This window comes from Diadema antillarum, unplaced genomic scaffold (assembly GCF_040938485.1).
Source record: "Diadema antillarum isolate AM-2024a unplaced genomic scaffold, OU_Dant_1.0 scf00000036, whole genome shotgun sequence".
Taxonomy (NCBI): domain Eukaryota; kingdom Metazoa; phylum Echinodermata; class Echinoidea; order Diadematoida; family Diadematidae; genus Diadema; species Diadema antillarum.
Genome location: NW_027270925.1, coordinates 2,295,616 through 2,313,321, shown reverse-complemented (window position 1 = coordinate 2,313,321; position 17,706 = coordinate 2,295,616). Strand labels below are relative to the sequence as shown.

Sequence of the window (17,706 nt, the reverse complement as noted above, 5' to 3'; positions counted from 1 at the left end):
AGGAATGTTCGCGTGCATTTTAATTTCGCGAATTTTGCGAGCGCCAAGATTCGCGAAATTAAAATGCACGTGAAAGTTCTTGTCTACACTATATGCATTGAACGCCAGTGGCAGTTCGCGAAAATGTCATGCCGCAAAAAAGGCCGTCGGCTCCAATTCGCGAAAAATTCATGCCTCTACAGCATCTACTGAGCTGAAATTCAGCTGCACATCGTCTCCACACAGCATCTACGGAAGGAGTTGGGATTGTTTAATGCATCAGAGCTAGGGGTTTTTCACTGATATGGACTTGTCAATGGAATACTGTAAAACGAGGAATGTTCGCGTGCATTTTAATTTCGCGAATTTTGCGAGCGCCAAGATTCGCGAAATTAAAATGCACGTGAAAGTTCTTGTCTACACTATATGCATTGAACGCCAGTGGCAGTTCGCGAAAATGTCATGCCGCAAAAAAGGCCGTCGGCTCCAATTCGCGAAAAATTCATGCCTCTACAGCATCTACTGAGCTGAAATTCAGCTGCACATCGTCTCCACACAGCATCTACGGAAGGAGTTGGGATTGTTTAATGCATCAGAGCTAGGGGTTTTTCACTGATATGGACTTGTCAATGGAATACTGTAAAACGAGGAATGTTCGCGTGCATTTTAATTTCGCGAATTTTGCGAGCGCCAAGATTCGCGAAATTAAAATGCACGTGAAAGTTCTTGTCTACACTATATGCATTGAACGCCAGTGGCAGTTCGCGAAAATGTCATGCCGCAAAAAAGGCCGTCGGCTCCAATTCGCGAAAAATTCATGCCTCTACAGCATCTACTGAGCTGAAATTCAGCTGCACATCGTCTCCACACAGCATCTACGGAAGGAGTTGGGATTGTTTAATGCATCAGAGCTAGGGGTTTTTCACTGATATGGACTTGTCAATGGAATACTGTAAAACGAGGAATGTTCGCGTGCATTTTAATTTCGCGAATTTTGCGAGCGCCAAGATTCGCGAAATTAAAATGCACGTGAAAGTTCTTGTCTACACTATATGCATTGAACGCCAGTGGCAGTTCGCGAAAATGTCATGCCCCCAAAAAGGCCGTCGGCTCCAATTCGCGAAAAATTCATGCCACGAATATGTCATGTTTTACAGTATCCCCAAAGCGAAGCAGGTTGAAGCTTCTTGACTGTCAGTTGGTGCAGTAGAAGATGCATACTTTTACACACCAAGTACAGTACACCATTTTTACCTGTATATAAAATACATACATGTAAGTATACTTCCGGTCTTTGACCATGACCATGTCACACAGAAAGGTGCTTAAACCATGTCATTTTAATTTGCAGTTTTGTAGGTACTGTAATCATGAGTTACATTGTGATACTTTTAAGAAATACTCTTACAATCAACTGTGACACAACCAACTTTAGGCGAGATTGACACTTCTCATAATAAGGCTGGTTTAAATCATGTTCAGTGATCTGATCGATAGTGATGCAAAAGTGCACATACAATATTGTAGTAGATGGTGTCTATAGAACCATGAGTTTGAATATATTTTGTGCAAATTTGGGGCAATTTGGTCAACTGGAAAAAAAAATGCTTGGACATGAAACTGCATCAACCTCAAAAACCCACTGTTAAGCAAAGAAAAACATAAAAGATCCATACCCAGGATTGCATTGCAGAACGACCATACTACCTTTTTCATCTTAGTCATATGTAACATATAATATATGTAAATTTATATATTGCAAGTGTGTGGCCAAATATCAAATAACAATGATAATAATAACAATAATAAAACCTGCCACACTAAGTACTGCAAACCAGATTTTTGGGTGCGTAAAACTTTCACCAATTTCAAGAGGAGCCAAGATTAACGAAAGTGTTAGACTAAACAGTGCACTGAATGCCAGTAGCAATTCGCAACATCCTCATGCCACGAAAAATGCTACTGGCTCCAATTTGCGAAAGTTTGAATGCCGTGAAAGTTTCTGGTTTTACAGTTTAAAGTATTTATGGTCTGTATCTGTTTGACTGTGAAGTAGGCCAGGTCCATCCAATGGTTTTTTCATTTCATTTTTTTCATTTCTACGAACAGTAGGTGATAGGCATGTATTTCTACATACATGTATGTGGTTAACACTGGTGCCCACAGCACAGTGTATGAATGCCTACGAAATAATATAAAACGCAATATTTTCGCGGCATAAAATTTTTGTGAATTGGAGCCGAGAGCCTTTTTCACGGCATGAAATTTTCACGAGTTGCCTCTAACATTCAATGCATATGGTGGCAACAAGAACTTTCGCGTGCATTTCAATTTCGCGAATCTTGGCTCTCGCAAAATTTGTGAAATTAAAATGCATGCAAACATTCCTCGTTTTACAGTACATCAGAGAAAATAGAATACACAGTCTTTTTCATTTCACAAATGCAGACATAGGTGTAACACCCTTCACCCACCAATGTAGAAATGAAAGATCAAGACTTTGTTTTCTTTGTTTGTTTGTTTGTTGGTTTTAATGCCTTCCCATTTTCAGTTTATCTTTCATTGCATGTTTTTAAAGTAAGAATTTGACTTTTTCTGATATGTGTTAAAACCGTCTATAGAATACTGAGTGTCATCACACATATCTCCTTACACCATCAATTTGTATTAAATTGCATAAAATACCATCATATTTTCCACATGACATTTCAAAATGTATGACACGCCCTCCATCACAAAACACACATACACAGACACACGCACACATGCATGCACAATTACACCAAGGAGGTTCGAGAAATGAAGTCACAACAGTCTTATTCGCTTTGATCCCATGCTCGAAGCTGCCACTCAAAAATATTTGAAGTATGTGTCAAACTGGATCTGCTGCTCAGATGCGAAGACAATGGACTCTGTCTCATTGCATAATTACCAGCTACTTTCCTAGGAAGATATGTCTTTGAGATGGTAATTACTTTTCGCTTTCCCTACTTACAAACAATGGGCGGTAGACAATAGGGAGCTTTAGATTTTGACGCACGGACGTTTGAGACGACGAGTGTGCTGGCTGGACGTTCTCCTCTCCCCTGCGTCGCGTTGAAAAGCAGCTTTAGATTACGCTGAGACGCAACGTATAAAAAACTAGAAATGTCGCTACGGCGACTGGTATGCCTCCGCCATAATGCATGGTTCTCCTAATAGGTCTATAGTACAATGTCTTGACAATGTGTGATGACAGTTTCACACCATTGGCAAAATAATAAAATGACAGGTTTGCCACAAATGTGCTGAATGTTCACTTTCCTAGAACTAGGTTCAATTGGATGAAAGATTAAAACGTCAGAGTGCAGGTATTTGGGGAACTGATGATTTTTACTTGACTTTTGACTCTTTTATAAGTTTATGCATCAGTTGAGTAATTTTCAAGGTATTGAGAAAAAGTATAATTTCAGTATCAAATGGTAAAATAGTATTATCTAAACCTAGCCTTTGACCTTTGACCTCACAGTTCCAAAGAGAATCACTGTTAGGTAGAACAAGCATAATATGTAAGTTTCATGATGATACCATGAGTTACTTTCGAGATAGTGCAATTTAGCACTTTCACTTGACCTTTGACTTTTTGACCTTTGACCTTTTGGCAAGAAACTTCCCACAGAGTATACATTGGGTAATACATGCATATATCAAGTTTTAAAAAAATCCTTCAGGCATTGCATAAATATAAGGAAAGTAGTGATATTTTGAGGAGTTGACCTTGACCTTTGACCCATGACCTTTCACCCATGACCCCCAACTTCCCTAGATAATAACTGCCCATCGGTACATATATACTAAGTTCCATGAAGATACCTTGAACCATTTGCGAGATATGGAGAAAAACATGAAATTTCAACCTTTTTTTCACAAAATAATCAGTGACCTTTGACCTTTGACCCCGTGACCCTAAAATCCAGACAAAGTATTATCCCCCCAGGATATACCCTCATACCAAGTTTGATGTAAAACCACCACACGGTTCTTGAGATATCGACAAAAACAGAACGGGACGGACGTACGGACGGACGGACGACACGAAAACATAATGCCTCCGGCCACTTCGTTGGCGGAGGCACAATAAAATCGCGCCCCCATATGATCGGTGCAGGAAGTAGATCTCTATGTTGCAAACTGTGCGGACGTAAAAATAGCCCAGTACGCGCAATGAAAAACTCAGGCGACGCAAGCTAAAAATAGATCGACTTGACGGGCTTTTCTGCACATGCTCAGAACATGATTTTTTTCCCTCTGAACGTCCGCCCGTCAAAATCTAAAGCTCCCTAATGGTAAAGGCATGGGGGTGTGCAAATAGAAATTGCTCAAATATTGCTGAAATAGATATCAAAATTACTCGACTCTACGTGTCTGTACGCTAATCTGACATACTAATTTATAAAGAACTATACCGGTACTTGAAGATGATACCATATTAGTTTCATTTTGCAGAAATAAGGAGAAATGTGATAAAACCGCCTTTCCATGAGGGTAAAATTTCAAACACTTTCACAAAATACAGCTCAGATTTACACTTTTGCACATATTTTCGAACAGAATTGACTTTTGTTTATAATATGCTTTATCATTAGGTGAAATTTCATTGCATTTGATATATAAACGAGCAGCATATACCCGATATTATGTTAGCATTAAAAATGAATCTTCAAATTGCTCAGAGTGATTGCGGCTTCATGCATCGAACATCAAAGGCACAAATGCACCTGTGGAATTCTTTTGTCCATCCGTAGAAAACTGATCAGCTGATTGAATAATTATAGTCAGTTGTAACTCCATCTCTCGAACCTCCTTGATTACACTGTCACGAAGCACACAACACATACATGTTGCGTTATCACATGTAGTATTACAAATGTTACTGTACGAGCTGAAATTTTCGCATATTTTCGCGAATTGCTACTTGGAGGACATTTTCGAGTGTTCTTAATTTCACGGTTGCGAGGGTCTAACTGAACGTTAGTGTGTTGTTATTTTCCCGTGTTAATATTTTCGCGGTTCAAAGGCGATTCACGAAATTGACATTTCGAACATCAGCTCGTACATGCAGTAATATTGTTACCCATCCCCACCCCATCTTGGGCCTCCCCCATCCCCCACCCATTAGCCATGGTACAATGTGCACACACACAACGCAACACCAACGCATCCATAGACTCTAGGTTCTAGGCCCGTTAGCATACGAATAGGCCTAACACTACCGGATTGACCGATTCTGTGACGCGCTTTGTGTATTATCGGCATGGGCAGCGCCATTACTGCGGTGTCCCAGTCGACCCCCCTCCCCTCTCCCCCACCCTTCATTGCACGCGCACGGAATGAAAAACTGAGGCATGGCTGTTTTAGCCAATAGGCGTCTCGTACTGAGTGCGCGAATGCTTGCTTAATGCGCGAACCTTTGTAACAAGTGCGCGATAAACATGTTGCCTGGGGGTGGGGGGGGGGGGGTAGGCTGAGACATCGCAATTTGAGCTAATGGCTGCGCCCAGTGCCACAAATCGTCTGCTGCCCTCAACGAACCCGAATCGGTCAATAACAGGTAGAGCGGTAGAACCAATGGCCTAAACGTTTAATAGGCCTGGCTATGTTACATTAACAAATTAATTTAAAAGCCAATTTCTACATTTGTGGGCGATTGATGCTCTTCTATTATAACGCTAGACATAACACTGAATAACAGTTAGTGGGCGTTTCTACATTATCTTTGTGAGTTAACAGGGTTGTCATCCCTTATTTTGGTTCCTCGATCCCTCCCCTCTTTAGGCTCTTCATATCATGAGCTCCAGTCTAACACTCATGAACTAAGAAGAGTACACGTTAGATAGAATCTAACTGTTTTAGCGGTTAGTGTTAATAGACCCGACCTTAACTGCGACAGCCGCCACACGCAGTGTGGCGGCTGCGCCGTGCTCCCATAAAAGATCTTCATGTTGAACAAACGGGTGCCTTTGCGGCGCTATATTTCCTTAATTTTTCAACAGAAACTACTAGGAATACTTACATGGGTCGATGAAACCTAAATGACTATCATCGGCGACTGTTTGATGCATTTCATTGCTTGTGATGCACAAAATGATGTCTTATAAGCAGCTCACCGATGTTCACAGAATTCACAATCACTTGCACAAGCGCACAGAATACTTGAACTATAACATAAGCGAAACTGCGGGGAAGCCGCCAGGACCGCGCCTGGTGGCGCGGTCTCCGGGGCTAACCCGACCTCAGCCCAGGGCCAGGGCCCAGTATCTAGCGGTACTCCTAAATTTACAATCTATAAATTAATATTATAGCTGTGATTGCTTGCTTGTGGCTGTGCACTTACATTTTACTGGCTTAAATTTGGTCTTGCCGTTGTCTCCAAACAAATCATGAGGAAAGCGTTGTCGTGGTTGATGGGGGTAAATCCTCTTCAAGAGCCTCATACAACATACCCCGATTACCAGTAACAGGCTATGCAAATACACCTCATCACTGCAGCTACACTGGATTGCTTCGTTATTATAGACAGAGTTCTTGAGGTAACGTGTGCTTGATGTACAATTCCCCTTTTTACGTAATATCGTAGCGCTCTCTTTCTAGCTCTTGTGTGTTGTGCACCGGCGCGACTGCGCTGTGAGTGAGTGCGTTTACGTTCAGTGTGGTTATGATGAACGATCGCGATCCAACGATCCAACCACCGTCAGGCGAATGGTGACTAGCGAAGTCGGACCCTAAACTTCCGTTGCTTCTGATAATATCGCATCTACCCTCTGATAAGTCGTTCGAGGAGCGGGCATACCACTAGTATAGGCATACTATACATCTAGGCCTAAATGAAAATTCTTAACGTATATATTGAAAATAGTATAATAAAAAATCAAACCTTGATATGCATATATCATGCTTTTGTGGAACCACATATTTATTCTCTTAACGTAAAACTAAAGAAGAAAGGATAAAGAGGGATGAATTTAATGGGGTTGACATCGAGTGTGATGACATGATAAAAACATTTAAACAAACTGTTTGCTTTACATTGACATAGCGTTTTTAATGATTGCAGTCATTATAAACTGTGTTCAATTTCCATTTCGCTGTTGCTTTGTAAAATTCTGTCCGTTCATATTGAGACATCTCTGCGAGTGGACAGTCACTCATTTTAGCATTTAGTATCATAAAATCACGTACAGACTCCAATTTGCCATTTTATCCTCAGTAAGAGCAACCCTTTCATAGTGTCCGTGTATATTTTTCAGCATTGATGAAAATTTGATGTAAATAGTGTAGCTAAAGTATACTTTGTGCAACAGTTAACTTTAATAGCAAATCAATCATAATGCAATTTCAGGATACTGAAACAATTATTACCTACATAGAAAAATTCATCGATTTACTTCAGTGCATGGTCATATAGAGAAATCGGGATCTTTGTAAAACCTATCAGAAGTCCCTTCCCTCCAAGTTTTGTAATACGAGGCATTGTGTGTTAACCCTCGAAGTACAAATATGAATGTTCATTGTGTTCTTCCACATAACCCGGTCTTTTGAAAAAGTGACTGCTTTCTACTGTTTCTATTCATTTGCAGCTATAACGAATTTAATGAATTACAAAAAAAAAAGGAAGCCTTCCTTTGCCAAATCTGGCAGATTTCTGACTTTTACAAATATAGGTAAGGTGTGAAAATGAACAATGAAAGAAAATGAATTGCTAACTTATGGAAGACTGGATTGAGCTCCGAGTCCTTATTTTTGACTTTCTGTTTTTGTTTTCTCTTTAAAAAAAAACCTAGATAATCATGTACAATAACATTTACATATTCGAATATAAATATTTACATATTGATAAAACATTGTGCACAGAATTTGAGGTGAATAATTGATTAGTTGCTCTGTATTTAAAGTTGCAAGCAAAATATTTTCGTTCGTATATACCTGGTACGGGATGCCAAGAACTTTCAAGTGCTATAAGCTTGGAAGAAACGGCCCCGATACGGACATGCTTTGTAAGATCAATATTTCTCCATAACCACGGAACCAAATTGAATGAGCTTTTCTGCAAGATGTAGGTGATAAGTATAAGTTATAGTTTCATACCATGAAACAACATTTAGATTGGTCAATTATTTTGAAAGGTATAAAATACAAGCAGAAAATCCGATTGCATTTTTTTTAAAACATAAAGTGACACCTTATACAAAACCATGAAGAGTCAACATATTTACGATAAAGGGCGATCTACTGTGGGCGAATTATTTATGAACGAATCGTGTTGACAGGGTAACTTCAGTCAGACGTGTACACACCAAAGAGATTATAGGTATAATCTCTTTGGTACACACCTATCATATGCGTGTGGTGACTACTGAAAAATTCAATACGAAGTAAGTTTTGCATTTTTTCTTGACATGATTTTACTAGTTTCAGGTGCTTGATGTGTTATTATGATAAGTAATTAAGTTTTATCGCAAGAAAGTAGGTGAGGGAAAGCTAGTTTTTGGTCTTTGCGGAAATATAAACCGTCGCAGCTCGTCGCGTCGGGAGGCAGCGGCTTGTTGCCGGATAGACAAGCCAGCTCTGCCGGGGCGGAGCGAGCGGGGCCAGGGGGTCCAGTCTAGACTGTTCCGGGTCCAGCTCAGTTTCAGCGAGGATAGGCCTACTGATAAGTAGTACTCTAGACATCTAACAGTTAACTGATTTCGACGGCATTGCTGTTTTTTTTTTCAAAGGTGTCTATGGCCATGACCGAATCTAAACGGCTTCTCGGCGATTAGCTTTGTCGAAGCAGGTCTGGCTAGACTCTCTAGACTCGCATAGACTAGGTCTAGTCTAGTAGAGGCAGAGCTTGCTCTTGTGTCTTGCTCAATTGACCGGGCATAGATGGATCTTGAGATTGAGTTGTATTTGTAACTAAGAATTGGCAATTGGCAATTGGTGTGGCGTATTAAATTCTCGCCTTTTACTCTTAAATTTACTTATATTTTTGTTCTTTCCATTTTACATTATCATCATCATCATCATCATCATGTAGATCATCATCATCACATTCACTATAAATGTGGGTCATAACATGGAGAACAGTAATAGACTTTACAGATTGAACATGCAGTTTTTTTGCACTTGTGTATTGCTATTTAAATGTTACTGGTGTGGGTCTTGTCCCGACCGACCCCTCTGGTGAGTCTGGGCACGCAGGAGGGATGGCTGAGACTTGCATCCAAGTAGTATATCAGAGTTAATTTGGCTGGGGATTTTAGCATTTTTTGGTACGGGTTGATCAGGAATATAGGCCTACTGAGGTGTACTGGGTTTTGTCTGGGGAGATTCATTTTTTTTTTCCCCAGGTGGGTTGAGATTTGGGAATGTCGTCATGCCACAGAGTTTGTTGAGGGTACCCCAAATTCATTTATCTTGCCTACAATTATGAGTGAGTTGGAAATGTACTGCTATTGAGTACTAGGATTTGAGGACAAACATTGACATTTGAGGAATATATTTGAGTGCCTCAAATACTGCCTGGCCTGTTGAGGATTTGGCCGGAGATTTCTACAAAAAATAAACTGCAGATCTATACTAGAAAAAGTGTGACTCAATACTAGTCCCTGCCATCCCAAGGTACCCAGGAGTGGGGTCTACATTGATAAGTCCATCATTCACAGAGAGTAACAGAAAAAAAGAATGTAAACACATTATTATGGATGTGGTTTGATGAAGTAGAGATATCTAACTTTCCTTGTGATTGTTAGGGAGTGTCTCCTAATTCCTAAACCTCGCCTTCATTTGAACCACTTTCATTGTCAAGATGCAACCAAACTAAAGATGGATGTAGGAAAGAGATTATCTGTTGTTGTTTTGTTTTTTCAGGCGGACCCCCCCAAAAAAAAAACCCAAAAGAAAACAACAAACCAACAACAATGACAAACTGCCCAATCAAGCCATTTAACCTTGTCTGCAGTAACTTTTGTCAAGATATGCTCTTTAAAGAATTCGCTGCCAATCATCACACTTTCATTACTGTCTCTCAGATGGTAATGACATTGCCTTGAAGAGATGATCTGAGTCAGCACAGCCTACAAAGATATATTTGAGAAAAAAAAGTCACAGCTGTTATCAAGCCACACCCATTATTGTTATCCTATGAAAAGCTGAGTAAATAGAAATCTTTGTAAGGAATTTCATAATACTGGATTTCCACGAGCTGAAACATTTATAAACCTCCAGTTTTCAATGCTGTGTGTCACTTTAAAGATATGATTTTAAGAAGGAAAAATGCTTTCATGCATCCTTATTCAATCTAGTACTACCTTTGCAATTGCATTCATTTCAGTGCCATGTATTTGAATGGATATTAATTTTGCTGTACATCATTCTTTTTGTTGATATATACCCATTCTAGGTTGACTCCATGGCAGGATGTTTGGTAGAGCTGTACATTTGGTCGATCAAAGGTGGCTATGGAATGAGAGGTATGTGCGGAAAGTGATGGATTAAAATCAGATTACCAGAATAATCGTGCTTCTATTATCCATTGTATCCCCCTCTACATTTCTCTCTTGCACTGAGCAGTACACAGAATGACCTAGCCATCACACAGATTTAGTGAGAAATAGTTGTGTCTGCAAACAGCTGACACTTCATTTTGGCATGCCTTTGACGGGAAGTGTTTCCCAAAAATGTTAGGTTCTAATGCAAGTTTGTTCCAGAATGTACAATGTATCTTGTGTCCTTTCAATGAATATTTCTTAAGTTTTGTGTTGCATAAGAGATGCCATGTGTAGAAAATTGGAATTAGAAAGAAAGAAAAGATTTTTCACTTCATATTGATTAATGAACTACAAATGACAACAATTATGTGATGATACAGGAAATAACTTCAAACTCTCACCTGGTAAGATTTTAGGAAGAAGTGAATGCACCAGTATGTATAAATATTTGAATTTGTGAATGGATTTGAGACATGTATAGGTATTATGGTATCACAAACAACTGATGATATGTTCCTATCTTTTTTTTTAAATCAACAGATAGCAATATCAGCTGTCATGTGTACCATGACAAAGGAGATATTGGTAAGAAACATACAATTTATGCAAACATTTGATTTTTGAGTGCTCCAAGAATAATAGGATTCTTAGTTCTAGTGTATTCATGTAATTCTACAGGTCAAGGAAGAGATAAACAGGACCTGATTGAAAGTAAAGCCTGCTATTAGTGCATCAAGCTCTGAGTTAATTTTGCTACAAAATTTATCATAAGTTATTAAGATTGGCACTTCAGAATCCCAATGCATATCTTTTACTGAAGAAAGATAAGATTGAATAGGTTAAAGGGATCGTATACTTTTGGTTGAGACCTAATTTCAGGTTTCTAACATTGTTTGGTGAGGTAATGAGAAACCTTTCATGAAATATGAAAGAGCATGTGATTCCATGAGAAATTCAATGTTTATTTGATGAAAATTGGTTTTGAAATGGCTGAGATATCCAAAACAGAGCGATTCTAATAAATGTGGGACCCACACTTTATTACGATCGCTTTGTTTTACTTTGTTTTTGGATGTTTCAGTCATTCCAAACCTGATTTTCATCAAATAAATTTTGAATTCCTCTTAAAATGGTATGCTCTGTACTATTTCATAAGTGTTTTCTTGGAATCTCGCAAAAAGTTAAAAGCCCAATTCTCATCTCCACCAATACTGTACCATGCCTTTAAAATTCATGACTCTGCACAAATTAAAAAAAGACTGCAATGCTTAGAGATAAACAGGAACCTTTTATTTAAAATCTAATCCAAATTTAGGAATCAGGCATGAATTAGGAATTAAGAGGATTTTGATAATTCACCAACAAGGTATATAATTAATATGTGGCTGTGTCATGGGAAAAGCAAAATATATTACAAGACAGGATGCATTGAGAATTAAGAAAGGAAAATTCTTGAAGCATAAATGGGTGAAGACTCACAGTCTGCTAATTTGATAGTAGGGCTGCTAATTGTATTATTAAGTGAAACATATTTGCTAGTTGTACCACTAATTGGTGTGTACGTATTGTGATGGTGTAATGTACAGTTCAATATCATTTATGCGGTCATTTTCTTTGTATTTTCTTTCACAGTTAATACTGGTTATATGGACCAGAAGCAGCAGTATTTGGAGAGTAAGTCATTGCACATTAAGGACAACACTGATCATATGATTGGATGCCAAATTGGGAAATATCTGTTCACTTTAAAGCTTTATCTTTGATAGTGTCATTTATCTTTGCAACAAATTTTATCATTTTCAATCTTGTCAGAAAAAAGAAATGAAGACATACTTTTGATATTGCTTGTGCTGTACTGTTTTGACTAACATGTATTTTAGAGATCATTTGATATATCTAAAGAAGAAATGTGTTTAGTAGGAGATGCAAATTTGTTTTTTTTCTGCATTCTAATTCTTGTAGTTCTTTTTAAAACAGTTTCCTCATTATGTAGTCTTTTCAAATAAGACTGGCTTTTGTAAGTATATGTCATGGTTGAATATGTTTGTATTCTGCTGTAAAGAATGCAAAGCAGATAGTCAACTAATATAATCTAGAAAGAAAAAAAATCCAAATTGTTAATAGAAAGTTTGTGAGCCTGAGTTTTATCCTTATCCTGAGTTTTAGCCTTAGACCTAAATCAAATTTTATTTTGATGTACAATTTGCTAGTATTTGATACGCTTATTCATTGACTTAAAGATGAATTTGAAAGTGATGCAATGAATTGAATCAGTGCAGAATATTAAAGCAGTTCTGTTACAAGGAACAAGTGTACGTTGATGATTTTCCTCTATTTATTGCAGAGAAAGAAAATTCATACATGGACATACACAATATTGACTGTGATGAAAATACAAATTGCACTGAGACTGGTCATAAAGGTTTTACATCACTCCTTTTGTGTTATAAGATGCCTGGCCATTTTTGTGTTATAAGATGCCTGGCCATTTTTGTGTTATGTTGTTTTTGTTGCTGTTTGTTTACATGGATATCTAGGCCGGGATCAAGTATGGACGCCAAAGAACAGGAGGCCCGATAAGCTGAGGGATATTCTCAAAGAAGCTGAGGTAAGTGGAGCTATTGTTGTTTAAGGAATTGCTTTTCATTGTGTTCTCTCTTGTGTATGATATGCCTTGGGTGTCCAACACTGATGAAAGTGAGTCACAAAACCAAATGCATATAGATGAAAGTTGACTTCATTCTCAATGTCCAAGCTTGGATCAAAGATGAGTCGGTTTCAGCACAATCTCACATCATTAGAATACATGTTACAATATTGGAAGAGTATGTGGATGACAACTGATCAGAGAGTAGCACGCTGTGGCCAATACCAAGTAAGATCTGAATTGATGATGATGACGATGATGATCCACAGCATTTGTATAGTGCCATATATCTGTTGTAGAAACATTCAAAGGCGTAGACTCCTCCAAGAGAGACATTAGCAGTGGAATACCTGGTGAAAAATGTCAGTCTTGAGTGAGGCTTTGAAGTGCTCCAGTTCGTCAATTTCATGGAGAAGAGATGGGAGGGAGTTCCTTAGGTGAGGAATAATAGAGGAAAATGCCCATGTCTCCATATCCCTTGAGATGTGTACCGGTAAGTGGCATCTGGAGAATAAGACCAGATGAGCGCAGACCAGGGTGAGGCTGCCGCCGCTTGATTAAGGGGAGACAGGTATCTTGGGGCCTGATCATGAATGGCCTTAAAATAGAGCAATAGGATCTTAAAATCAATTCTGTTCTTGCTTGGAAGCCAATGCAGCTCAGCCAGGAGCATCTCAGACTTTCCATTATAGCTGGAGAAGATCTTCTCCCCTAGCAGAATTGTGATCAAATCCTGACTGGTTGAATGTATATTATATGTAACTTAAATATTGTATACGCCATATATTTCGCAAGTCAAAATTTTCGCGAATTGGGAATTCCCGACAATTTCGCGAGTGATTAGATTTGTGATCGTGGAATCCTGTACTGAACGGAGAAGTGCACACGCGTACGTCACATTCACAACGGGATCAGAGTCAATATTTTCATGTGTCTTTAATTTCGCACATAGCACCTGACTCACAAAATTCGCGAAAGTAAAAACCTCACGAAATATTCGGCGTATACAGTAGTTTTTGTGGAAATCGGTGTGTGGTATGGTTTGACCAAGTTGGTTTGGCACAGAGAAAATCATATGAACAGTAGAGGAAAAGGTGTGAGTGGATGTGGTATCATCCATGATGTGTAGTTGTTTAGATTATTTCAGGAAAGGATGTACCTCAGTGGGAAGGTAGGTCCAAGGATGATACCAGTAAAGGATGTGCTGAGGAAGAGAGGTTTATGGTAAAACTGTATTTATGTAGTCATTGAAAGAACACTGTCCTTTGACTGTCACTATTTGCCTTCTTTACACTCACCTCTCGCCAAGTTCTTCTCTCACCAACCAGCAGTCCTTTTATGAACTACATGCACATGGTGGTTACCACAAACTTCTCGTTTCCATATACGTCACCATGCAAACTTTCAAATAACACATAAATAGGGTGTGCTATAGGTCTACTAGGAACAGAGCCAGCCAGTCAGATTGTGGTTAGACAGAGGGGAGACAATAGGGGCCACTTGAAGACAAGTGAGGTTGTTTCAGGTCAGGAAAGTAATGTGTGGTCCGAAGAGGGCAGTGCACTTAATGTAGGTACATTGTACCTACTACTCTATACGCTGAATATTTTACAAGGTTTTAAATTTCCCAAATTTTACGAATCCAGTGCTATTCATGAATTTAAAAGACACACGAAAATATTGCCTCTGATTTTGACATGAATGTGACGTGCATGCATACGTTTCTACGTTCAGGCCTTTACTCCGCAATTGCGAATTTAATCACATGCGAAAATGTCAGAAGTCCCGATTCCCCAAAAATTAGAGTTGCTAAATATATGGCATTATATAGAGTAACTTTGGGTGGGTACTATTAAACAATAAGTGGTGTAGCAGAAAATACTCTGCACACCTGACCTGGAGGCCCTGGGTTTGAATCCTGCCCAGTGTTTTTGCCCTTGGCCTACATATGTTTTTATTGTGTGCTTGCTCCGTTATAAACTGTGTGCATTGATAGGCCAGGATAATGTAATGACAGGACCTTTTGGAAGAGCAGCACTTGTACAGAAGAGGCAGCCTAGTGTAAATAAGACTGTATCATTATTGTTGATGTTTTTTATTGCTACTCTAATTCTTGTTGTTATGATAGTATACTACTGCTGCTCCTCCTACTACTACACTAGTGTATGATTTGTGGTTCATTATAAACCAGCTCACCCATTCACTCTCAACTACTGTAAGAATGGACATTTTTGTAGAGTGTAAATTTTCGTGCATTTCGTGTGGCCTGAGACTAGCACGAAAATAAATGCACAGGAATATATTTGCTTGTTATATGTACCACTATGTAACATCTTAATTCCATTGAATTGAAAACATGCGAACTTCATCTTGCTGGGCACAGTATGAAAAATTACTCACGCGAAAATATCCGCTTTTACAGTACCAGTACTTAATTTTCTTTTCCACCAATCCTGCATCCATTTTTTTATGTTCAAGAAATACCTGCAATTTGTGAGTTATGGTTCATTCAGAAAGATGCACTGATTTGTTTGTATACTTTATGCAATGACAGGAGCTGCTCACACAACATGAAGTTGTGGCCACCCTGTGGAGATCCCAGAAACATGTGCAACTCTTGCTGGCCAACTGTGTGGTGCTATCTGTCCAGATAGCCACCCACAGTGGGGACATCGACCGCCTGGTCATCGATCGCAGCCTCCAGGGAAAAGTGCCTGTAGACATTACCACTGGTGAGCGATGGGCTTCTCAGTGTAAATATGCAGCTGCTTGTCACAATCTGATCCATGTACTCAGTCTAATGTTGAGTAATAAATAATGCTTGTTATGTAAACCTTGAACATAGTGCTCCTCAGTCATGATGGAGATGGGTGTCTCAATACCAATGGGCACACTAGAGCACTTAGTGACAGTTTATGTAGGTTTATATATTAGTATTTGTTCATATGCACATTATTAACTGTACATTAGAGTCTGTGTTTGTATGGTTTGGGAAAAACTTCATACACAAAAAAAAAGGGTAATACAAGGAATTATTGCTACTACAATGTATATCTCTTCATTTTGTGGGATTATACTTGATGTGTGTTTTATCCCCATATGACAGTTGATATCAGTTAGGGGGACTTGGCCAGAGAGGGCGCCTGACTCTTCACACATGTCTCTTGTGTTGCTGCTTTAGAGCAGTTAGTAGAAACGATGGCATATCACTACAATGTACGCAGTGTTTGTGAGGGATTTCATTGTGTTGTCTTGATTTTTTCAATAATGCATTTTTGGCTTCTATAATGATGACAGAGTCACCAAACATTGATCTTCTGGTTTGGAAAATCTGTGCTCTTCCCAGTGATATGTAGATCGTTGTATTCTATTTATAAGATTATTGCAGAAATGGTTAGAAACCTGATAACAAATTAAGATTTAAGAATATGAAAGTGATTTCATCATTGTCTAAATAAAATGGATACTGATGATGTAAACAAAATCATTCACTCTGAATAATTCATCATCTTGGAAAGAATTGCAGCAATGTAGATTTTGAGTTCACCAATGTAATAGTTTTGTGTAGCAATAGCATGCACATGAATGAACAGTAGAGGCCATGGAAAATGTACTTAAAAAATGGCTGAATGTTCAAAGAGTAAGAGGGAAAAATCTGATGAAGAGACTGTCTAACAAGCTATCTGATTAGGTTACTTCTTTTCAAGGCATTAAAAGAGCTTTAATGTCACAGTTACATTAGCAAAACTTCTCAAAGTTTAAGTTCTCAGAGTTTAAGTGGCCAGTCTGAACGCAAACTTCCCCAAAACTTCTCATGAAACTTGTTGCGAAACTTCCCACTGAAATTAGGGAAATTTCTCGAACCCCCACAAATTTTCCCCAAGTTTGTGCAGTCTGAATGCACACAGCTTGAAATTTTATTAGAGTTTGACCTATCGATATCCCAAGTACTCACTGCATTTGTCAGTCAGCTGTTAGACAGTGGATGCTTTTTTCTTTGTTGCACATTTGCACCAGTGATCCAAAGTTCAAGAACTTATCGAGAACTGAAACTTCAATATGTTTTGCCATCAGTGTTAACGGATGAGCAAACTTCGCAAAGTGATCACGAAGTTACCTGGTAAATTTCTCAAAGTTTGGTAGTGCAAATTACAAATGTATTTATGCAGGTACTATAAGATGTGTGCCAATTAGCATTTGTGAAAGCTGAGAATGTCTGTAAGAAGTTGACTGCATATTGTATTATCATTGCCGTAGCTGTCATGACAAGCTCATTCATCATGTGCACCTGGAGTGACAAGCCCAAGGCCGCCTTCATCTTCTTCAGCAAGAAACCCTCCCAGTCCGGTGATTCGGCGAAGAAGGTGGAGAAGTTGTCCTCTGTAGATCCCAAAGTGAGACTTCCTGTTTTTTTTTTTCTCTGTCATACTTTTGTTGTTTGCAGATACATGTAGCTGAGGATTTGTGGTCCAGTTAAGTACCTTTACCTGGCACAGACATTTGTAAGGGAAAAAAAAATAATAAATTGACTCCATGGGCATTTCTTGAGCAAAATTAGAAAGGGCCTAA

At 38.8% G+C, this 17,706-nt stretch overlaps 1 protein-coding gene across 1 annotated transcript in view; it reads left to right on the top strand.

The window, feature by feature from the left end:
- The first annotated feature begins 11,031 nt into the window (after window positions 1–11,031).
- LOC139745185 (WD repeat-containing and planar cell polarity effector protein fritz homolog) overlaps window positions 11,032–17,706 on the top strand; it is a 75,611-nt gene continuing 68,936 nt past the window's right edge. The window contains exons 1-5 of the mRNA XM_071655595.1: window positions 11,032–11,075; window positions 12,123–12,164; window positions 13,028–13,098; window positions 15,692–15,869; window positions 17,395–17,531. Of these exons, the coding sequence (XP_071511696.1) occupies window positions 12,137–12,164; window positions 13,028–13,098; window positions 15,692–15,869; window positions 17,395–17,531 (414 nt within the window). The 5' untranslated portion in view covers window positions 11,032–11,075; window positions 12,123–12,136. The remainder of the gene's footprint in view (window positions 11,076–12,122; window positions 12,165–13,027; window positions 13,099–15,691; window positions 15,870–17,394; window positions 17,532–17,706) is intronic.